Source organism: Crocuta crocuta, unplaced genomic scaffold (assembly GCF_008692635.1).
Source record: "Crocuta crocuta isolate KB4526 unplaced genomic scaffold, BGI_CrCroc_1.0 scaffold64, whole genome shotgun sequence".
NCBI classification, from domain to species: Eukaryota; Metazoa; Chordata; class Mammalia; order Carnivora; family Hyaenidae; genus Crocuta; species Crocuta crocuta.
The window spans coordinates 3,284,955-3,309,671 of NW_027530640.1; the positions used below are offsets into that span (position 1 = coordinate 3,284,955).

Consider the following 24,717-nt stretch of genomic DNA (forward strand, 5'->3'; position numbering starts at 1 on the left):
TTTCTCTCGAAAAAAAAATTTTTTTTTTTTTTTTTTTTTTTTTTTTTGAGACAGAGATCACAAGCAGGGGAGGGGCAGAGAGAGAGAGAATTCCAAGCAGGATCTACAGAGCTCAAACTCATAAACCATTGAGATCATGACCTGAGCCGAAACAAGGAGTCAGATGCTTAACTGACTGACACACCCAGGCTTTCCCCCAAGAAAGCCTTTAAGATAAAATTCCGATCATACCTGGGGGGAAAATAGCTCTCAGCTACTAGTCTTCAGACATTTAAGTATTAATCCGGTAATCCCCTGTGCCTTGCCACATCCAACTGTGATATCATATACCTATTATCATGAAATCATAAAATTCTAAGGCTTCAAAGAGACCTAATAAATCTTCTCTTCTTTCCTATTATTTTATATGTATAAAAAAATGGTGGCTGCTGAGGCATGGTAGGGAGTGTGGTACTTTTCATGAAGAGTTCTAAAGGACATTCTGAAAGAAATCTTCTCATTGTATAATGCGCCAGGGTTAACCAGCTTGCCTAATGTTGCCCCAGAAGAAATTCCTGACATTTAAAATCTATTTACTTGTGATTACTAATGCCTTCCCTCTTTAAAAATGTTTGCTATTAGTGTCACATCTGAGTTCTCATGAACCATACTCTTCTTTCTAAGACCTACAACGTTTACAGTTTACATTGGGACTCTTTAAAAGATGCAATTGCAAACAATTTAAATTCATCCTCACTACAGACTTGGGAGATATTCAGCCCAATCCAGGCAGCTTTGAACTAGTGAACCATGTAAGGAAACTTAACACGATAGAGTAAACAACTTTTAGGGGAAGGAGAATTCCAAATTAACCACAGATGATTTATTTTCAGGGTTTATGTTTTCCTAATTCTAAGAGAAGGAAATGCAGCAGGAGGATAGGAAAGACCATGGGTTGGAAGTCAAGAGAGGAGGCACATAGTCTCAACTCCCTCATTATACAGACGGACCAGATACCTCTGTGTCTTTGTTTTCCTATGAGTGAAACAAGGAAAATAGAGGATACCATTGCTTTCAAGCTTTTTATACATTAATTCTTCCTTCAGCACTGATGGTATAAAATAGGATGAGGAGATGGAAGTCCTAGTTGGAGGGGTGTGGGGGAGGTCACCTGTTGTTCCCTTTCAATTGTGGGAACTCCATATTTGCTTATTTTGGCTAATGAAATTTGAGGTGTTTCCCTTAAATGAAACAAGTCTTCTCTAAGAAAAAGTTTCAAACCCACAATAATAGATGAGGTGTATTTTGCCAGCTTTATTCGTTAATAGGACTATTTTAAATGATAAATGTCAATCTCCAGTTCAAAACAAAAATCGTAATTACAAAAAACAGAAGATCCAGGTTTTGTTGTGACTTATGACACAACTATAAATTCCTACATTGCTGTGTACAGAAATACGGCTAGCACATCCTATTTGCATGACAAATACTATTGCTATTGATTTAATAAATGTGCCTATTATGTGGCCTTTGGTTACATCTTAAGCAAAACCAAAATTAATTAACTGGGGAGATCTTAAAAAACAGGACGTCTGTTGTTGTTTTTTTTTGTGCCAAGCCTGAAAAACTATTTTTTCCAGTTTTACCATAATTACATGTGTATAAATTTTTAGATGTACTTAGAGTGAATTACTTTAAGTTGGTTTTGTTGAGTTCTTAGAGTGCTACCCAGCCAGCCATAGCCTTTGTGAGTAAGAAAAGAAGTGGATAGCTTTAATAACTATTTATCTTTATCTTTGCTCTATGACTTTTTACCTTTGTCTGTTCGCCTGTGTGTTTTTCTTTGCTTATTTAGAAGATTTGGTATGTTGCATTTTTTTTCTTTATTTGAATATTGTCTGCTCTTACCTGAGCCCAGTTTCCTTGTTCTTTTTCATGACTCAGATCTCAGCATAACAGATTTAAACACAGTTTGTGCACAAATTGAAGCCAGTGGCTCCATGTGAACTTTATTGATTTCACCCCATCTTTTTCACCCCTAAGATATCATTTTCATGTTAGAATAAAGACCATCCCAAAATAATTACAGAGAACAGGAATAATTCTGCGATTATGTAGTTTCAGTGATTAAAGTATTCATGGACAGGGGAGGCCGTAGATTTCTTATTCTTATCAGCTGTGTCCCAGGAACAGGATAGCACCAAGATGTGTGCAATTGTGCACGGATTTCTGAGATCCTTGGAGGTCAGTTAATCTGCCGGTTTCACTTAAATTCTAATATTTTTAAACTATTGATAAACCTAAGTACACTTAAAATTTAGCCTTGGATTGGTTTTAATCAAGGATATTCATTGAGCTATCCATAAAATCTTGCTATACAACCCTTTCTTCCCTCAGTAGGGGTGAAGCTCTAGAGAATCAGTTAAATGAATAATATGTCCTCAGCTTCTCCCACTGTCTAAAAGTCCTTGACCGTTATTGGGCTAAGGATATATCGGCTGAATGGAGGCTTCCTAAGAAAATGGCTTATTCCTCAAACTGTTTTCACTGCATTTGTATCAGCCTATGTAATGTCTATCAGTAATGTTTTGGTGATTTTGTGTAAATAGTGGAAAATCTACTCTCAGCTTGAGAAAGAAAAATATAAATACAGGAATATTCAGAAGAGAAAAATCTGTCACGAAAGTATTACCTCTGATTCCTAAGTAGATGTAATACAGCCTTTGTTGAACAATGTTTGCATTTATTCCATTGAGGCTAGAAAATTGGCAAAAATAGGGCACAAACAATGTGGTTGCTTTGTTCTGGCTTGCATTAACCAGGGACACAATTATATGCCACATTCTGACTATCTCTCTGATATAGATATGGCCTTAGGGTCTTTCTTGGGATAACAGAGCACCGGCCCATATGTTTCTGGGCAGTTGAAATCTGCATTCACTCATTTAAGCTGACCTTAGAACACTGACTTAAAAAATAACATAGTCCCTTATGTTTAATGTAATGCCTTATTTTCTGCCAGAATTTGACCTTTCTGCCTTCATTTGAATGTCTACAGCTTCTTGTTTTCATTATTGGAGGCCTATAGAGAAGCAAATAAAAGGGTATTGTTTTACCTACCTGTTATACAAAACGTGTTCCTTCCTGAAGCTTTCATAGCATTAACTTTTTGTGCAGCATTAACAAGAGAACTCATTCAAGTGAGTTTTAATGAGAAACAAAACACCTTGGAATTGTACATAATTATTCTTGTTTTATTCTTAGATTCAATTCATAGTCTACAATTTGAGCTTAATTTAGCACTTCAAGATTCTGGGAAGTGAATAGTTTTGGCCACATATCAAATCTTGACATGATTAATAGATTTTTGGGCAAGAGGTTATGAGTCTTTTTGTGATGATATAATTCAAAATAATGCTGGAAGCACAATAAATCATTTTGGATGATTTAATTTTACAAATAGTATGGTATCCTTGTTTAGAAGTGGTAAATATAAAGCTTGCAGTATAATGAGTCATTTTTAACTTATCCTGTAAAAGGAAACCACAATTATATCCAGTATATTCAGCTGAAGAGGAACCTAAAAACTATGAAATTATGAATAATCACAGAGGACATTTCTTTCCACTGTAGGAAACCTCAGTGAATCATTGAAGGAAACTTAGAGAAATCCTCATCTGTGCAATCAAGAATATTCGAAACTAAATGACTAGATAACACCGTGTTTTTAATCATGCATCTATCTCTGTAACCCAGTAATTTTGTTTTAAGTCAAGAAAGCCAGAAAGAACCAGACTCAGAATTGCCAAGGGGAGGATTTCTTGTTGTCCAGTAGCCGGGCTGGGCTTTAGGACTGTGGGTCTCTCCATACTACTGAGCTAGTGCCGGCACACACCCCACACCACACATGATTCAGATCCACCTGCAGGAGACCCTAGACTCCAAATGTGTATCTTGCCGGTTTTAATACAACTAAGCTAATCGGGCTGTTAACAGGGTAGTAGAGGGAAGCTTCAGCACTTGTGAGAGGATTTCCCATTCAAATTTAAAGAAGTAAGTAGTCACAAGTAACCAAATTAAATACCCTAATAGAATGTGAAAATAGAAAATGTTAAATATCAGCTGAAACCAGAGATTCAGAGGAATGAATGAAATGACAACTGCTATAATAGAGAAAATATTTTGTCAAGTAGATACATTAGTTAAGACTGGTCTTTACTGGGGCGCCTGGGTGGCTCAGTCGGTTAAGCGTCCGGCTTCAGCTCAGGTCATGATCTCACGGTTCGTGGGTTTGAGCCCCGCGTCGGGCTCTGTGCTGACAGCTGGCTCAGAGCCTGTAGCCTCTTTTCAGGTTCTGTGTTTCCCTCTCTCTCTGACCCTCCCTTGCTTGTGCTGTCTCTCTCTGTCTCTCAAAAATAAATAAAACATTAAAAAAAAGACTTGTCTTTACTGAAGATCAAACGTCATCCATTTTAGAAGACTACATTCATACTAATTTATGAACTTTTGAGGCTGAATTCCTCAAATTATATTCTGTGGCAAACTCATTCCTTGGGATACAGTCTCCAGGTCTGAGAAATAATGTAGTTAAACAAAGATAAGAAAACACTGCAAATTGCTGTAGGACTTTCAGATCCTTTAACATCTTCCTATACTTGTTAAACCTCAAAGAACTGTAGTATTTCCCTTTTCTTTATTTTTAACCAAAGATAACTTTTGTAGAGTATATGGCTAGTTTGCTATTTAGTGTAATACACTTTGGGAAAACTTACACTGGATTATTCAAATTTAAAAGATTAGTTTTGGAAGTACTTTTTTGTAACTGGAGAAAATTTGTGGATTGAAACCATACTGAAATTATCTATAATGTAAAAACTATTCTTGGTGGATCAACATTTATATATAGAATGATTTTCTAATAATGTCTATAAGTCATTGGAAAAGATAACTGCCTATCATTTTTTTTATAATTAGAGTCTACAAAGACAGGAAAATTTGAGCAGTTACCCCGTAAACAAATATGAATCTATCACACCATAATCTATCATTGTTGGATCAGTCAGTGAATTAAAGAAATCAGAGGTTGTGGGTTTGGTTTTAAAGCATGTGGACATTGAAGAAACCTATCGCAAGATGTCCTACGGAAGAGATATTTTGCGTTATAGGAACATTTACTTTGAAAATACACTTGTCTGTGAGTAAATTGTTCATACTAAAGAAGTTAGTCATTGATAAATGGAATACTTTTCATCAAGAAAGACCTTCTAGTATATTGTTTAGATGCATCTACTGAACATTTACAGAATTTGCTATTTACCATTCTTTCTGGAGAAGGTAGTGATCTTCTAAGCCATGCACAAAATCCCCAAACTACTGGCTATTAAATTTTTTAGCCTCTGGCACATTTTTTTCAGCTTTTAACATTTATTTATTTTTGAGAGACAGAGACAGAGCCTACGTGGGGGAGGAACAGAGAAGGAGACACAGAATCCCAAGCAGGCTCCAGGCCAACATGGGGCTCGAACCCATGAACTGGGAGATCATGACCTGAGCCGAAGCCAGACACTTAACTGACTGAGCCACCAAGGCGCCCCTGACTCTATACTGCAAGAGAATGGGATGTTTTTTGCATTGCTTTCATTTTTAGTTTTCGGATCGCCTGACAATCTTACCTGTTGCCCCAGATGTATATTAAAAAATTATAAATGTTGGAATTACTTAAAGTAGTCAAAGCATTTGGCTGGTATGATTGAACATAGCAGATATATATTAGCTTAAAAGTGATGCACACATATACCATCTGTACATGTCTTCTACATAGAGAAAATTTAAAATTTAGAGAGGCTGAGGTAGTATCTCTGTGTCTCTCTATGTATATGTGTATAAGTATATATAATGTATGTATTATATATGTATATACATGTAGAATTATAAGTGCTGATATAAAGACATGTTTAACATCCTTTGAATTGGAATATGCAAGAGAGAACTTTTTTTTAATCCACAGGGCTTAATTTGATAAAAGGTCTCCTTTTATTTTTAATGTTTATTCATTTATTTTGAGAGAGAGAAAAGGAGGGAGGGAGAGCGCACACATGCAGGGGATGGGCAGAGAGAGAGAGAAAGAGAATCCCAAGCAGGCTCTTGGCTTTCGGTGCAGAGCCTGACATGGGGCTCGATCTTACAACCATGAGGTCATGACCAGAGCCAAGATCAAGAATCAGATGCTTAACCAACTGAGCCACCCAGGTACCCCTATACTGTCTTCTTAATAGATCATTGAAAAATCCCTAGGCTTGTAAAATAATACTATCAATGCTCTTGTGCTGCATACCAGGATAGCTATAATTTCACCTTCTAAATCATACCTGAAATAAATTACTTTTAGTAAATAAATATGACTGAGTTAAAAAATTAGTTTTGATGTTTTTTATAGGGGATGGAGCATGAAACATGGCCAAAATTCATTTGGGTACATTGATTGTTGGGGGGTGGGGGGTGGATTTTTACGTGTAAAAATATAAAGAAATTTGATAAGAATATTATAAAATTAAAATCAGATAAGATTTTATAATACTGATAAGAATATTATAAAATTAAAATTCTATAAAAATAGAAATTGAGAGGAGTTTTTTTGCTTAGATGTGGTGAAGTATATGTTCATCAAATGCCGGAGGATATCCAGAGATAGAAATAACCATATCACCAGGACTAGCAGAGAATGGCATCTTTAAAATGCAAGAAAAATATGCAAATGATCAGCCAGTTAGAAAGACATCATATGGCAGGGTGGCTGAGTGGCTCAGACAGATGAGTGTCCAAATCTTGATTTCAGCTCAGGTCATGATCTCATGGTTCCTGAGTTCGAGCTCTTTGTCAGGCTCTGTGCTGACAGTGCAGAGCCTGCTTAGGATTCTCTCCCTCTCTCTTGGCCCCTCTCCTAGTTGCACTCCTTCTCACTCAAAATAAATAAACAAACAAACAAACATTTTTTAAAAAGGCATCGATTCTGTATGCCGAAGAGCAGTTCCCCCTAGCCTCCTTCCTACATCTTTAAAATGTGCCAAAGCAACTAGAGGTCTTTCTGAATTTTGTTGTGCTCTAAAACTGTGCAAGTAAAAGTAAAAAACCAGTGTCAGTGGTCCCAATGGCACATAGTCCAAAGAAAAGTATTGTGAATGACTTAAAATGAAGAATCTATTTTAGGAGACAAAGCACAAATAGATTGGATTAGGAAGATATACGTCTACAGCTTTTTGTACTGTATACACACTAGGCACAAGTCCATATAGTATAATAAAACTAGGAAACATATTTAGATATAAACACTCACACACACGACTTTTAGGGCTCAGAAAAGTAACAAGAGGAGTATGTTGAGGGATACCATGGGGCAACCAAAAAGCTTCATCTCTAAAAGAAGTGGATTCTACTCGCTTCTGCTTCCACATATCTGTGTCATCATACTACTGAGATTGGATGTTAGCACACTTTTTAAAACTCATTTGATAGCTGTAAAAAATAATATCTCACTTTGAAATGTACACATGCCTAATTTTCCTTACAGAAATTCTCACATATTTTGCTAACTGTATTTATAAAGATGCTCCATGCGGCCTTCTCTTGGCACAAGAAAAATTTGGAACAACCCATATATCCATTAACTAGTTACATAAATCATAATCCCACATTCCAACAATGAGATATTATTTTTTAAACATGTTTATAAAAAATTGAAAAATAAAAAATATGTTTATAGATAAATACATAATGAATGGAAAATTTCTCTAAGACCTACTATTAAGTGAGTAGTTATGCAGAAGAGTTATATAGTATGAACGAATGTTGTTTACATATATTATTCTTGTACATATTAAAATTTTTCTGCACAGATATACAAAGAATAGTTTCTTTGAATTATATTGGAGAAGGGGCCTTCTTAGTTTATAATTCTACCATATCCATATGTTACTTTCAATGTTGTAAATGGGTTAATATTTTCTGTCTGAAACTAAAAGAAAACCTACTTTGCTAGTACTTAAATTTTTTTAGGCTACCATATAAAAAATGACTGATGTCATGGGTATAGAAAGATACTCAGAGATTGTTACAAAATTTCCAGGGAGGGGAAAGGATTGGGAACTATAAGAGGTAAGATAGCTCAGTGTCTGGAGTCAGACAGCCTTGGGTTTGAATTCTGGATCTTCTGTTCAGCCAAGTTAGTGAATCTAAATAAAATAATTCATGGAAAGTTCTTAGCATAGTGTCAGCTACATAGTAACCAAATTAATACTGGTTGTTCATAAAGTAGTCTAAGTAGAGATGGAGAGGAATGGTTGGCTTTGAGAGATTGTTCTGAGGTTAAAACAAATAGAACTGGGGTTGATTATTTGTGAGGGAGAGGAGGAAGAGGCAGGAGTCAAGGTATTAAGAAGGACTCACTACTTGCCTTTGGGGTCTGGACAATTTGTATGGATGATGTTTCTGTGATAGGAGATAAGAAACCCTAAGAGCCAAGTTGGAGGGGAAAGATTCTCACTTTTATTGTGGATGAGCTTTTATTTGCCTCTAAGAGAGTTAAATACTGGCATTTAGTAGTTAGATCAGAGGAGAGAAATAGGATAGAAATATAAATTTTGGAACCATCATCATTTAGATGGTGTTTAAAATTTTAAAGTCTAAGTGTGCCTGGAAAGGGAGCAGAGCTAGAGGGAGTTGAGGGAGGGGTAGGCTGTATCTTTATTCTCAACCCAAACTTCAGTTGCCCTGGGACCTTGCCATTGGCATTCCAGTAGTTCCTCAAATGTTGTATATTTAAAACAAAATTCCTCATTTTATTTCCTCAAATGATATTCTACTCCCAATTTCCTTTTTCTTGAAAAATGTCAATATCATCTTCCCAACTACCCAGGCTAGAACCGACCCTTGGCACTTCTTCTTTACACATGTAGGGCTTTGCCTCAACTGTTTTTCCTCCAAATATAATAATACAGTCCTTGGTTTGTTTGTTTGTTTTTTACCGGAACTAGAGTAATAATTTATAAGACGCTTTCTTACCCCCACCAGTCCTATTTCAGATCCATCCACTCACAGGGATGACTTTTTCACTCTGTCCTATAGCCTGAGTTCTTCCAGAGAATTCCCTCTGACTACCCTGTCAATTAGCAGATACTCATGCAGGCATTTGAATCTTTCATATTCTGGCCCTAACCTGCGAAATGAGAACTGTCTCCTTCTCATGATCAGTATCTCCATTAAGATCACCCTTGAGCAGTTTATACTTCTCCTCCATTCTCTAGGTCTTGATACAGTCTTCTTTGCGTAGAAATGTGTTTCCTTGAACTACCTGAGTCCTTCAAGGACCTCTGGAAGTGCCTTATTTTTCAAAGGCTTCCCCAATAAATGGCAGAATTTGTGTGCGCTTACTATGTTACTTTTTCTCTGTTAATTATATATTGTCATATATGGTTGCTGTTCCATTCAGAATATCTTAACCCCTTTTACCTTTCTCATAAATGTCTCTGAATGACCAGAACACAGCACTACATTTAGTGATGTTTATTGCATGAATGATCACCGAACTGTTTCATCATGGAAGCAAAAGCTGTAGCATACATCTACACATTGCATTTCTCCTGATCCATTTAATTTTCTGACTCTAATTCTGTAAGAACTACAGTGTTGCATCCATTTTACTACTAAAGAACTGGTAACTAGCTTTTTTTTTTTTTTCAGGATAATTAATCAGTATAATATTATGTAAATATAGGACTCCCTTGACCTTTTCCTGTGTGGTAAATCAAACTATTTAAAAATGTGATTTTTTTAAAAAAGTAAATCCACCCTTATTTGAATAACATGGTACTTAAGCCAAAAAAGTGCTTCACATTGAGCTTTAAGGAAGCTGGCGGACTTCTTTTGCATTCTCTTGAATCCAGTTGGCTTAGATACCTGCCTTCAGGTTAGATGGTTGTTACCTAACTTAGAAGGAAAGCTATAGACAGAAGTAAAGCACACTTCAGACATTTCACTGTAACCTGGCAGATACTTGGTTTTTTTCAGGTTGGAATAACCTAAAGGTAATTACATAGTGTTCTCTGTGCTATTTTAAACCAAGACGTTATTAAAACAAACAAAACAAAACACACATTCTTCTCTAACATGGTCCCCGAAGGATCTGATCCATTTTGGACATAGAACTGTCGGACTAGACCTGGAAAGTATTGTTTTTGCAAAGGAAATTCAATCACTGTCATTCCAAACAGTTCTCTCTGGTGGGAAGATGTTCCCCTGGAATGAACGAGATAAAAGAGAAATGCCTTGATAGTCTTTTTTCACCTCTCCAACACCCTGTGATTCATAGGCTGATGGCTGGCAGACTTGCAGATGTGTTCAAGACTCTTTGTTTATTAATTGCTTCTTAATGCAAAACATCTTGTTTTTCTTCCATCATTGCAGTGATCAGTATGTACTTTGATATAAAAAAAAATGATTCGGGGGGTTAATTTGACGGTCCTTTCAAAACATACTCAGCTCTCTGCTAATCATTCATAAGCATTCTGCTTGATTTTGCCACACACATTTCCTTGATTTACTATAACTATATGCAGACATTTTCATTAAAGAGAAAAGAATAGTTTGAACTGTAGAACCAAATGATGAGTTAATTAAACACATGTGCAAAAAAATCCTCAAACGTCTGACCTCTAGGAATAGATTCAATTCCAAATACCCATGTGTTAAATAAGGCAGATGAACTACTTTAAAAAGACACAGAAACACTGACCAAAATAAATAGCAAATCTTAAAAAACAAACCGAACTTTTGTTCCTTCATATGCTTGTTTCACACTCACTTTATTAAAAAGTTGAAAGATGGAACCGCCAAACATATACATAAATGAATAGGAATGCTGTGCTAATAATTTCCAGTAGAAGTCATCATTTACTTTCCTTATGAGGTCCACTCTCTGCCGTGAATGCTACTTCACTCTTGTTAAACCACTCTGGAATAATCCACTTATTCCCAAAGACAAATTATCCAAGTCAATGTTGTTAACCTTGTTATAGATTGGCACTTATCATTATAGATTATATCAGGTTCTGTAAGATTGTCTATTATATTGGTTTCAGAAATTTTTTTGAACTGTGTTTGCCAGTGACAATTTTCTCTTAATTTAGGAATTCCTATTTCTTACAGAGGCCAGCTGGAAATGAGTAAAGCATTACAGAGCCTTCCTTAGCTGTTGGCCTAGAGAATACACATTCTCTCCAAAATATATATCTTTGGCACACTCTAGAAGGAAGGAATCTCGGGTAATCTTTCTGCTGGCCAAGTGTGAGAATTATTATTTTTAACCCCTGAATACACTGCAGTATGTTTTTGGTTTTTTTTGTTTGTTTGTTTGTTTTAAGGAATTAAAAAAGTAAACCAGCATTAGGTTAGTTATATTTGTTAGCAAACAAAACTGCAAAATAAATATCTTGTAGTGGTTTTTTTACTATTGGATTTTCCCCTTCTTTGGTGTGATGTTTAAGAGCGTATTTTACAGCACTTACAGCTTGAAGAGTTTTACAGTTTAACATGCACAGATTACTGGTTCTATAAACTCACTGGCAAACTAGTTGATTATTTAACTGAAGTCTACAAATGTATTCATACCACAGTGTCCCCATTTGTTGCCAAAGCTAAGTTATCGAAATATCCAGGGTAACAAGTAACTAGCACCAAAAAGAGCGTCTCTGTGACTCTTCTGAAGTTCTGTAAGGAGAGGTAAGAAACTATCACTTTAAAGTTTGGCACTTTACTACAGAATCCCTATACCCAAGACTAGTTGTGGAAGTTGTTTTTAGCTCCGTATTCAGAATCATGTATGCAGAATAGATCTACTTGTTCTCAGAACCTCTGGAGCACAGAAGCACTATAGAATCAGAGATCAATGCCCAGAATGAGAGTCTCCTCTTTACAGAGGAGAGTGGTTAAGAGCTATTGATGGACATTCCATTTATAAAGGGTTCTTAAGTGAAAATAAGTTTTCTAGAGCTACATAGATTACTTCTTGGACAAGAAGAAAACAATGTTCTTTGATGGATTTAACAGAGACATGACTCTTGGTAGATTTTACCATGAGCCATTATGGAAATTCTTACATGATTCATGAATTTTCAATCGACAGAAAGATAATTCCATACTTTGCAAAGGTAGATTCAGTTAGTACGATGGTCAAGAACCTGTGAACCTTGCGGACCTCTTGAAATCATTCTCTCTCATTTTGACACTTTACAAATTTTTATATCGCTATTTATTGGTGCCTTCATAGCCCTTTTTCTTTGAATTGAATGTGTTTTACCCATGTCAGTGTATTACAGAGCACGTTTGCTATCATTCACTACTATTTAGTAAATTTATGTCATTCCACATAATGGCATTCCTAGGAACTCTGGGGAACAATACATGTAAGTGATTTTTAAAAGATGCAGATTCTTGATAAACATATTGAAAAACATCATGAAAGGATATTTCTATATAAAGAGAACTTAGGAACAGAGTCCACTCATACCTTCTATGTAGTAGATGGTGCATGAAAAACTTATTTATACCATCGTGCTTAAGAGCTAGTTATCTTCAAACCATCAGGTTAGACTTGAAAACAAATGATTCCATCAGGCATTGATAAAATGTCTCAAGGTAAACAGCCTTTCCTTGAACACCTTCTCTAAGGTGTCTACATATTTTTCAAAATATTAAACCAAGACCTGAGCAACACTGTCCAAATGCCATAAATAATATTATGTCAGGAGTGAAATTCCCATGGTCACTTTCTTCCTTCAATTCACCTTTTGGGCAATGCCTCACCATTCATCCATCTTCTTGTGATGGAAGGAAGGATTCCACCCCTTGCTTTCCCATGGGGTGAACTTCTCAGCCATTCAGAGTTCATTTCATCCCTTTCTACAATGCCACATGGTTAAGCGTTTGTTAAGGATTTTTTAGAGTGTGTGTTTTTCCTACATTTTTTTTCTATTTCCCTTCGTTTGTTCGCATTTAGGCCAGTCTGTAAGTTTGCGAAATCATTGTGGTATCTTAACTTGCTTTTACCAGTTCTGGCAAATCCTGTCCGCGGCAGGGCTATCATCTCACTTATCATCTAACTTAGTAAATACAACTTTCCAAAACTGATATCTGTATCTATCACCAGATCATTCTTGGCCATTTTTAGAAAAATATATAAACTAAGTAAACATCTACTATACACTTCCCCCAACCTGGGTGTCACTTACTTCTCCAGATATTTCTCTTTCAGTTAGTTTAAATGAAGTTTCCTTAGGTAGAATAAAGTCTCTTAGCTCTTATTGCCTGGCATAAGAATGGCAGAAAGAAAATAAAATTGTAGGTAATAAAAATGGTTATAGAGTTCTTTAAACGTGTATGTTGTTTTAAAAGAGGATAAAGCCTTCTTTTTGATTTTCCAGCATTTGTTATCTGTGGTCCTCATTTACTAAATGATTGCTGTACTTATTTTAATAGCCCAAACTATGAATTATCGAGAAAGTTTCCCCAATCAAGCTTACTGTCTGCCATACAATATAGACACCATTTAATACAGTCTTAAAAGTTGTCACTAATGTTCCAGGGCCAGAAAGGATTTATTCTATTGTGAGAGAGATCTATGGTGATAATTATCTAAAGATATGACTCATGTGTTCCCAAGTGCAGGGAAGGTCATTATTTTCTCAGGTAGATTGAAATGATGAATATCAGTAAGTCAGTTAAACAAATTTCCCTTCCAGAGACTTTGGGGCTCATTATTTGGTGGGCAAGAAGGATCACCAACACCATTTCTCCTTGTGCCTTGTTATCTCTGCAAAATTAACTCCAGAATCACGTGAGCGATTTTCTCAATTGTCTTAAGTTTGTTCTAAAGATTACTGCTTCCTTTTCACTCTAGTAAATCTGAAACATCAAGATTGTGTTTCCTGTTCAGAATTAAAGGCTTCTAGTTCATGGAATTGATTCACGAGGTGCTTTGTTTCAAAGGTCCGTCGGGGCAAGATTAACTGTTTGAACACTTGTCAGACAATCCAAGCCTCTCAATTTAAAATACTCTAGTCAGGGCATTTTCCTTGTAAAAGAAATATCAGTGACAAGTTATCAGGAGCACATTGTGTTTCTTTACCAGTTGCTGGCAAATTAATGTTGACAGCGTAGCATTTTGGCTTTTAGTGGAAGTCTATAGTGCTGTCTTGTTTCAAATACATTTTAAATTTACTTGGTATTTGTATGATGAAAAAGATTCAAAACATAGTAGCTAAAAAGACTGAAGGAGGGAAAGAAGGGTAAAAGGGAGAAAGAAAAAGACAGAAAGAGAAAGCCATTGAAATTAATTAATTCAAGATCTGTAGAAACACAGTGGAAAGAACATCATATTTGGAATCAGAGACTTACATTTGGTATTCTTGTGTTGCAAGTCCTTGGCACCCTCTCTGTGAGTCCTTATCTGTTCCTCCCATTTGGATTACAAAGTCCCCCACCCCAAACTTTCCCAGACTTCCTTCCCAGCTTTAGGTTTTCCACAGCACCTGTCACTATCTAATATGCAATGTAATTTAAAACCTGATTTTCCTGCTCCCTCCTATTAAAATGTAAACTCCCTGAGGCCATGCCTTTTTGCCCTTTTGTGTTCTATGACATCCCAGTATCCAAAACAGTGTTTGGCACATTGTGGACTTCCCATGAATATTAATTGAATGAATGAATGAATGAATGAAATAATCTCTATTAGCCTCACTCTTTTCACTTGTAAAGTTACGAGGCTTATGACAAAGTTTAACCGAGACATTCTGTGTAAAAGCATATTAGATAATGCATGAAATATAATAGCTACTTCCTGTGTCCATTCATTTGTATTTATCATCTAACACATAGTTCATTAAGATGTCTGTAGAGAGGGTGTATGCCCCAGGTTACACGGGCTGTCCCAGGGTATGCCTGTAGTATAGCAATAATTATCATCAACAACTTCTTTCACAAGTGCCCTGATTTGGGTGACAAACTATATGATCACCCTATCTCAAGGCAAATCATGCATGTTAGTTGTCCTTAAGGAAAAACAAATTATCTCTTATAACCTGCGTTATAGCAAAAGGAAAATTAAGTTAACAGATACGAAGAGAGGATTAGAGGTTCGTTTGGCAGGATAGAGGAAGAGAAAAGATTTCTACTAATAGAAAGAGGAGCACTGGCAAGGTTCCATGATCCAGTAATGCTTAAGCTTCCAGTCTCTGAATTCAGCATATGTGGGTTCAGCCTCCACTTCCACTCCAGGTCTTAACTGTGAAGACTTGAGCAGTTTGTTTCACTTATTTGAGCTTCTATTTTCTCATCAGAGTAAAAGGGATAAATATAGGACTTCATGTGAAATGCTAAAATAATTGTGACCTAACATAATACCTGACATATAATAAACACTAAATAAGTGCTTACACTTAGTGTAAGTTAGCAATAGTGCTAACTGTTGTTAGTGTTGTATGAAGTAAAAGCTTCCGCAAGTAGTAGTATCAATTTCCTTTGATCCTAAAGCAGCAAACTGTAGTTCTATAGGGCAGCTGATTATTTAAAATACTAAACAATTGAAAAAAATGAAATAAGTAAATACATACATATATACATAAAATATTAAACACCTGGCTAAAAGTGGATGAAATTGCCCAATTTCCACAGTTTTGTAATCTGTTTCTAACTCCATCTATTTGATATGTTTTAGTGTTTTGTTAATAAAGTTTATTGATGAAAATACCAGCTCCATCCTATTAACAACTTTTGCTGTTTTTATTTTCTGCATGAGATTGTGAACAAAATGGGTGGCCAATAAATATTTGAAAACTTAATAAATGCTTAACTATTCTGAGACATTTAAGCAAACTATAATCTTGGCAGAACTTCTGTCATACCATTGTTGGCTGGCACACTGAATAATCAGATGATGAATTTATAGAGCCTGTCCTGTGATGAAGCCTCACCACTTAAAAATTGCCAGACTACAGTAATTTTTAATAATAAGTTATTTGGGACACCTGAGTGGCTCAGTCGGTTAATCTTCCAACTCTTTTTTTTTTTTAAGCCTGTTTATTTACTTATTTTTGAGAAAGCGAGAGTGTGCACAAGTGCAGGAGGGGCAGAGAGTGGGGGACAGAGGATCTGAAGCAGGTTCTGCATGCACAGCAGAGAGCCCAATGTGGGGCTCAAACCCAGGAACCTTGAGATCATGACCTGAGCTGAAGGCAAACTGTTAACCAACCGAGCCACCCAGGCGCACCTAAGCTTCCAGCTCTTGATTTCTGCTCTGGTCATGATCTCCAGGTTCTTGGGGTGGAGCCCAGTAATGGGCTCTACACTGATAGTGCAGAGCCTGCTTAGGATTCTCTCTCTCTCCTCTCTTGCTCTCTCTCTGCCCCTCCCCTGCTTGCACGCATGCAGTCTCTCTCAGTCTCTCTCTCTGTCTCTCTCTCTCTCTCTCAAAATAAATAAATAAACATTCACAATAAGTTATTTGGAATTTTTGCTTTCAGAGTAATTTAGACCCTAACATGTAGTCGTGATCTACTGCAATGCCTTCCTTAACAGAAAGGAAAAATACGTCCCAGGTAAATTAGTTGCAAGAGATGATATTACAGCTCATTTTCATCATGTCAAGGCCAGAATATTTTGGCTTTTTACTTTTAATGTCTGTCTGTCTTTAATCATAGTGACATGATTTGAGGAAATATCCATCCCGAGGCTATTAGACTAATTTGATGAGAAAGCTTATTCTGCTAGTTTCAAAGGCAGAAATGATGGTGTTTTAGTAAAACGAATCATAGAACTTCCATTATTTCCTGGATACATTTTTTATTTGCAGGTTATTCCCAGGCAGTTACATAACTTAACTTGCATAAGCCATGCAACAAACATCTTTTTCTCTTTTTTTTTTTCAAAATTTTATGAGAGGCATTCTTCAGCCATTATCTGCTAAAATTATGTATTTTGAGTTACGTGTCTATACTTTATTGCATTTTTTATAATCCTGAAAATGGATGTGCTACTTTGGTTTGTTGATGTCCTTTGAAGTTGATGGAATTCTTCGTAACTTTTTAGCTAAATATGGCTAAATCTTCGATCTGTAGAAAATAACATGCTTTGTTAATAAAACACTATTTTCAGAAACAAAGCCATGTTTGCTCTTTCACATGTAACTTTGATACCATAAAATAATTGTATTTTCATAGCCAAATAAGCCTCAGCTTATTTGTGTCACAAATTAAATCTAGTGATATGGAGACCAGAGTCCTTTAATGAAAGACTATTGTACATCAAATATGCTCTTCTTTGAAAAATATCTTACAAATGAAGATAGACTCCATTTAGCTGAAATATAAGGAATCCATTAAAATTAAGATCTTTTATTAGAAAAGTCCAGATTATCATCTTTTTAATTGTACCATGTTGTATCCCTCTTAGTGCTCAATTACCTGTGGCAAAGGAATGCAATCCCGTGTTATTCAGTGCATGCATAAGATCACAGGAAGACACGGAAATGAATGTTTTTCTTCCGAGAAACCCGCAGCATACAGGCCATGCCACCTTCAGCCCTGCAATGAGAAGATTAATGTAAATACCATAACATCACCCCGGCTGGGTAAGCAGACCAAAAAGGGTACGCGTAGAAATGTTTGTGGCTGCTTTGCATATTATTGGAAAGCTTAGTCATAAATCTAGACAGATTAGTTTGGTTCTGACTAAACTGGGTGTACTTAATTATAGTTTAGCCCCAGTGGTCCGGAGGGTAAAAGAAATCCCAAAGACTAAACAAGATTATCCATACTGTCTACTCAGAGCCAGGTCCTGGAAATACAAACACCACGTCTCTCAAGGTCATCGTAGAAAGGGTTGAAGGATGTAACCATATTTTGGGTTCTGACCGGTTTCGTGGTAGAACTGTCAACTAAGGTAATGGCTCTGGGAAGTTGAGATTGTGGTATATACATTAAATGTCTCCATTGTCAATAGCCTTCCTTTTGATCCTGGGCACAAATTATCCTTTGGAGAGACATAGAGTAAAAAATGGCTTTCAGTAGGAACGGGTGCCTGGATCTAATCTACCGAATAAGAGGTAACAGTTTTTGAGTCCTTAATGACATAATGTTAGATACAAATAAATGCTAATAACATTGATTTATGGAAAACCTGAAAGAATCCACCAAAAAGCTGCTAGAACTGATAAATGAATTCAGCAAATTGCAGGATACAGAAATCAGTTGCATTTCTATAAACCAGTAATGAAGCAACAGAAGGAGAAATCAAGTCATCAGTCCCATTTACAACTGTACCAAAAACCATAAAGTACTTAGGAATAAATGTTACCAAAGATGTAAGAGGTCTATATGCTGAAAACTATAGAAAACTTATGAAAGAAGTTGAAGAAGACACAAAGAAGTGGAAAAACATTCCATGCTCATGGATTGGAAGAATAAATATTGTTAAAATGTCAGTACCACGTGAAGCAATCTACACATTCAAAGCAGTCCCTATCAAATTACACCATCAATTTTCGAAAAGCTAGAACAATCCTAAAATTTGTATGGAACCACAAAAGACCCAAATACCCAAAGTAATGTTGAAAAAGAAAACCAAAGCAGGAGGCATCACAATCCCAGACTTTAGCTGCTACTACAAAGCTGTAATCATCAAGACAGTACAGTATTGGCATAAAAACAGACACATAGACCATTGGAATAGAATAGAGAACCCAGAACTGGACCCACAACTTTATGGCCATCCAATCTTTGACAAAGCAATAAAGACTATCCAGTGGGAAAAGGGCAGTGTCTTTAACAGATGGTGCTCGGAGAACTGGACAGCGACATGCAGAAGAGTGAAACTAGACTGCTTTCTTGCACCATACACAAAAATAAACTCAAAATGGATCAAAGACCTAAATGTGACACAGGAAACCATCAAAATCCTAGAGGAGAAAGTAGGCAACAACCTCTTTGATCTCAGCCACGGCAGTTTGTTGCTTGACACATCTCCAAAGGCAACGGAATTAAAAGCAAAATTGAACCATTGGGACCTCATTAAGATAAAAAGCTTCTGGGGGTGCCTAGGTGACTCAGTCGGTTAAGCATCGAACTTCGGCTCAGGTCATGATCTCATGGCTCGTGAGTTCGGAGCCCCGCGCCAGGGTCTGTGCTGACACCTCAGAGCCTGGAGTCTGCTTTGGTTACTGTGTTTCCCTCTTTCTCTCTGCCCCTCCCCTGCTCATACTCTGTCTCTCTGTCTCTCAAAAATAAATAGATGGGGTTTTTTTTTTAGATTTTTAAAAATGTTTTATTTACTTCTAGGAGAGAGAGAGAGACAGCGTGAGCAGGGGAGGGTCAGAGAGAGAGGGAGTGACAGACTCTGAAACAGGCTCCAGGCTCTGAGCTGGCAGTCAGCACAGAGCCCGACACGGGGCTCGAACCCATGAACCGCGAGATCATGACCTAAGCGAAAGTCGGACGCTTAACCGACTAAGCCACCCAGGCGCCCCAAATAAATGTTTTTAAAAAAAGATAAAAAGCTTCTGCACTGCAAAGGAAGCAGTCAACAAAACTAAAAGGCAACTGATGGAATGGGAAAAGATAGTCACAAATGACATATTGAATAAAGGGTTAGTGCCCTGAAAAACAAATAATCCAGTGAAGAAATGGGCAGAAGACATGAACAGACACTTTTCCAAAGATATCCAGATGGCCAACAGATGTATGAAAAGATGCTCGACATCACTCATCATCAGGGAAATACAAATGAAAACCGCACTGAGATACCACCTCACACCTACCAGTCAGAGTGGCTAAAATTAACAATGCAGGAAACAATAGATGCTGGTGAGGATGTGGAGAAACAGGCACCCTCTTGCACTGCTGGTGGGAATGCAAACTGGTGCAGCCACTCTGGAAAACAGTGTGGAGGTTTCTCAAAAAATTAGAAGTAGAACTACCCTACAACCCAGCAATAGCACTGCTAGGAATTTATCCAATGGCTACAGGAGTGCTGATGTGTAGTGGCACATGTACCCCAATGTTCATAGCAGCGTTTTCTTTTCTTTTTTTTTTTTTTTTTTTTTTTTTTAACATANTTAGCTATTGTGGAGAGTGCTCATAGCAGCGTTTTCAACAATAGCCAAAACATAGAAAGAGCCTAAATGTTCATCAACTGATGAAAGGAGAAAGTTGTGATTTATGTATACAATGAATGGGGCTCCTGGGTGGCTCAGTCAGTTAAGCGTCCGACTTCGGCTCAGGTCATGATCTCACGGTTCGTGGGTTCGAGCCCCAGGTCGGGCTCTGTGCTGACAGCTAGCTCAGAGCCTGGAGCCTGCTTCACATTCTTTGCCTTCCTCTCTCTCTGACCCTCTCCTGGCTCACGTTGCCTCTCTCTCTGTTACTCTCTCTCTCTCTCTCATCTAAATAAAACATTAAAAATTTTTATATATACAATCAACTACTACTTGGCAGTAAGAAAGAACTAAATCTTGCCATTTACAGCAATGTGGATGAAACTGGAAGGTATTATGCTGAGTGAAATAAGTCAGTCAGAGGACAAATATCATGTTTTCACTCATATGTGGAACTTGAGAAACTTACCAGAAGACCATAGGCAGAGGGAATGGGGAAAATAATTACAAATAGGGAAGGAGGGAGCCAAACCATAAGAGACTCTTAAATGCAGAGAACAAACTGAGAGTTGATAAGGAGGTGGCTGACAGGGGAAAATGGGTGACTGGCACTGAGGAGGGCACATGTTGGGATGAGCACTGGGTGTTGTATGTAAGCAATGAATCATGGGAATCTACTCCCAGAACCAAGAGCACACTGTATACACTGTATGTTAGCTAACTTGACAATAAATTATATTTTTTTTAAAAAAGGAATGCAGCCACAGGAAAAATAATGTATACACATATATTTATATATGAAGATACTAAATAAATGAGAAAAATGAAAAAACACTGACTTACATATTTTTATGTTATAAAATGTTTTTATGTATATTCTCACTTCCTGTTATTCAATCTAATCTATCAAGAAGTAGATTGTGTATTTTCAGTAACTGTAGCCTATACTTGCCTTAAAAATTCATTGATGAATTAGCCTTTATTTCTGAGACAGCTAGTGGCTTTTTAACAATGCCACTACATGTCTGTCATTGGAGTAATTTATGTTTGCCACCTTCACTTTTAATCTGCCTGTACAATTTATAGGGTGACAATTTAATCAAACAGAACAATATTGCCAAACTCAAAGGAGCTAAATTGTCATAGATATTTTTTAAGCAATAAGATTCAAACAAATGGAAAAGTTTGGTTCTTCATGGAAATAAAAATATTCTTGCTTTCTAGCCAAATAATTAACATTTCTAGGAAATACTCAGTTCAAAGAGAATTAAGGGTAGTTAATACAAAAAAGTTAAGCATTCCTAGAGCAGATGCCCTAAATCCATGTATTCAAAAACAACATAATCCCTTTCTCTAGCAATTAGTTGGAGTCCTTCCTGAAGTATCACGTGGCAGAAAATAATGGATTAAAAGAAAAATTTAATTAAAATTGCATTGTCTCCATTTATTATTTCTTGAAGGTATATCCCCGAACACACAAGCACAGTGGAAAACCTAAGGTTTTAAAAAGAAAAATAATGCATCTTATTAGAATAGTGGCAAAAGAAAGATCTCACATACCTTATCGTTGTAAATTTCAGTCTGTTTTGATAATCAGCTTTGATTTTAAAGATGTGTGAAATCAAGGTCCCCAGATATCCCACCTAGATATTACTGCTATCTAAGAAAGGAGGAATGTGAAATAAATGTGAGCAGATTTGTTTTGGTATTTCATCCATAACAATACTTACTAATTTATCTTCCCATAAAGGTGGATATAGTGAACCTGTTCATTTTCTTTTTAATCTTCTCCACTGAAAATCCAAAAAGAAACGTAAATGAAAGCCATAAAAAACTGAACCTTAAACGTCATTTGTATTATAACTCACTGAATTTGAGAAATCTAGCTTGAATCAGTCTAAAAGAGCTCTTAAGGAAGACCGTTTTTCATTCACTTTACTCCTTTATTATAAGGGGTGTGTGTGTGTGTGTGTGTGTGTGTGTGTGTGTGTGTGTTTCTTAATCTTACTTTCAGTTCTAGAAGGCAACATGAATGAGTCATAGTGAATGTGCAAAATCCTTCCCCTTAAATGATTGCTGCTTGTTTCTACCCCTGTCCCCGAGGATGTCTACATGTGTTGAGTTCCCTGTTTCCTTCTTCACAGCTGCGCTGACTTTCAAGTGCTTGGGAGACCAGTGGCCCGTGTACTGCCGAGTGATACGTGAGAAGAACCTATGTCAGGACATGCGGTGGTACCAGCGCTGCTGTGAGACGTGCAGGGACTTCTATGCCCAAAAACTGCAGCAGAAGAGTTGACCTCTAGCAGGCTGGCTGGCTCACAGCTCTTTGCAATTACATTATTTATAAACACACACACCAGCATGTTTTGTCAGACCAAATATTATCAGATTACATATAATTTAATCTAATTAATTTATTTTGGTGCCGGCCAAACATCCAGTATGGTGTTTGTTTTGGTCATACAAACATTTTGGTTTATACTATATGCCTTCATAAATAATTTTATATGAATAAGTTGGATCCAGTTTCCAGAATAAAAGTAAAAAGGGAAAAAAAAAAAAAGGCAAGATCATTAGGCTCTAAAAACAATTTTTTTTACATTAGGGCTGTCTCTAAGGTGCTATTCTCTCCCTGCCAATACCATTGAGTTATCCAGAATGTATACTAACTTAGTGTAATAGTTTAGTTATATAAGGAGAGAAGTCATTTTTGTGTTTTGGTGTCCTGATGCAGAATTAGCCCATTTTCTGTAATCTACAGGAGATGTGGAAACATAACAAACCTCATAGTGTTGAACAGGTTTTTAGAGAATGTATTATGAATTTGGTTCAGATTTAGAGATATCCATAGGAAAAATTCTACTGTAATTATAACCTTATTTTAATAATGGAAAAGAAAAGTCAAAACAGAGACTTTGATCATGTTCATGAACATGTACTTGAACACAAGTATTGTAACAATGAAACACTGTAATGATTTACACTGAATCACCATTGCACTGTTGATATAGTGTAGAGAAACCATTATAGAAATGGTAACATCCTACAAAAATATGTATTATTTTAACATGTTGTCATTAGATTTTAGCTTTTTAAAATATATTGAACAAAGAAAGCAGTGATCCACCCATTTCCTTGTATCTTTTTAGCAGATTTATAAAAGAGTATAGTACTTAGCCTCACAAATCATAATGAGAACACTTCCCAAATATTTTTCAGCCTTTTCCCTTGAAATAAGAAGAAACAAAATGCTCATGGTACTGTGGTAGTTTCATTGTGTTTTTTCCTTTTGAAAACTAAAAGTTTTACAATTCTGTGAAACGTTAAAAAACCAGCTTAAATGTTTTCTTGTGAGAAAATGTTGTACATGATTCACATGATTTCTTAGATGTTTTTTCAATAAAATATGTGAAGCTTCCTGTTGGGAGGCAGTTCTTCATAGGTCTCTCACATCTCTACACATCTTGACACTGTCTGCTTTTGTCCAGGAGTATCTTATGTAAGGGATGTTTTTATGGCCCAGGAAGGCTGTTGAACAGCCATGGAAGATAAAGACGGTGGACCAAAGAGCAGACATGCCGACTTCTCATTATAAAGGTTTCCAGCCCTAAAATGGGGTTTCCTCTCGTGTGATACAAGCCACTGCATGTGCAGATATCACCCTGCTCTCTTTGTCTCACCCTGGGGGAATTGGGGCTCAGGAAATTGGTGCAAGAAAACACTGACTCTCTGCCACTGCTGTTGCTGTGAGTAACAAAAGTCCTTTGTCTCTAACCCAGGAGTCTTCTGTCTTCTGCCCTGAATGTGGACAGGCTGAAACAGTAGATTGGAAGTAGAGTAAAACCTTGCCATCTGCATAGTTCGGGATGCTTCCCTCATTAGTGTATTTTACCTTCATTTTAATATGAGGGGCATTTTGTTTCTGGATGGCCCCTTACTTATGTATATCCTTTCATTTATTTGCTGAGATATAAAACTGACTAATATCAATACATCTTAAGTCATGAGAGGAGGGGCATGAGAGAAGTAAAAAATTACATTTTAGGAGGAGACATTCTCAGTCTCGCTCCTTGATTCCTAAATCTGTGTATCTAAGTAGAAATATCACCCTGTAGAGGCTCCTGGGTGGCTCATTCAGTTAAGTGGCCAACTTCGGCTCAGGCCATGATCTTGTGGTCCTTGAGTTCAAGCCCCAGATCGGACTCCGTGCTGACAGCTCAGAGCCTGAGGCCTGCTTCAGATTCTGTGTCTCCCTCTCTCTCTGCACCTCTTCCACTTGCACTCTGTCTTTCTCACTCTCACTCATTTAAAAAAAAAATTAAAAAAGAAATATCACCCTATACTGGCAGATGAATCAGAACATATGCAGAATCTTAGAAGACCTTCAGAATGCTTTCACACAGTTGGTGCTAGAACTGAACAGAGAAAGAGAGAGACTGCATCATTCTATCAGACCATCTGTTTCAGGGCAGTGGTGATACCAGAGATTTACAGGAGCATGAGGCCTGTGCCACATTTTATTTGTTGTAACATAGGTTCCCTGA

At 36.8% G+C, this 24,717-nt stretch overlaps 1 protein-coding gene across 1 annotated transcript in view; it reads left to right on the forward strand.

Moving 5' to 3' along the window:
• The window catches only part of ADAMTS19 (ADAM metallopeptidase with thrombospondin type 1 motif 19), a 245,515-nt gene extending 221,924 nt beyond the window's left edge, over positions 1–23,591 (forward strand). The window contains exons 23-24 of the mRNA XM_077768867.1: positions 17,476–17,653; positions 22,318–23,591. Coding sequence (XP_077624993.1) covers positions 17,476–17,653; positions 22,318–22,469 — 330 coding nt within the window. The 3' untranslated portion in view covers positions 22,470–23,591. The remainder of the gene's footprint in view (positions 1–17,475; positions 17,654–22,317) is intronic.
• The last annotated feature ends 1,126 nt before the right edge of the window (positions 23,592–24,717 follow it).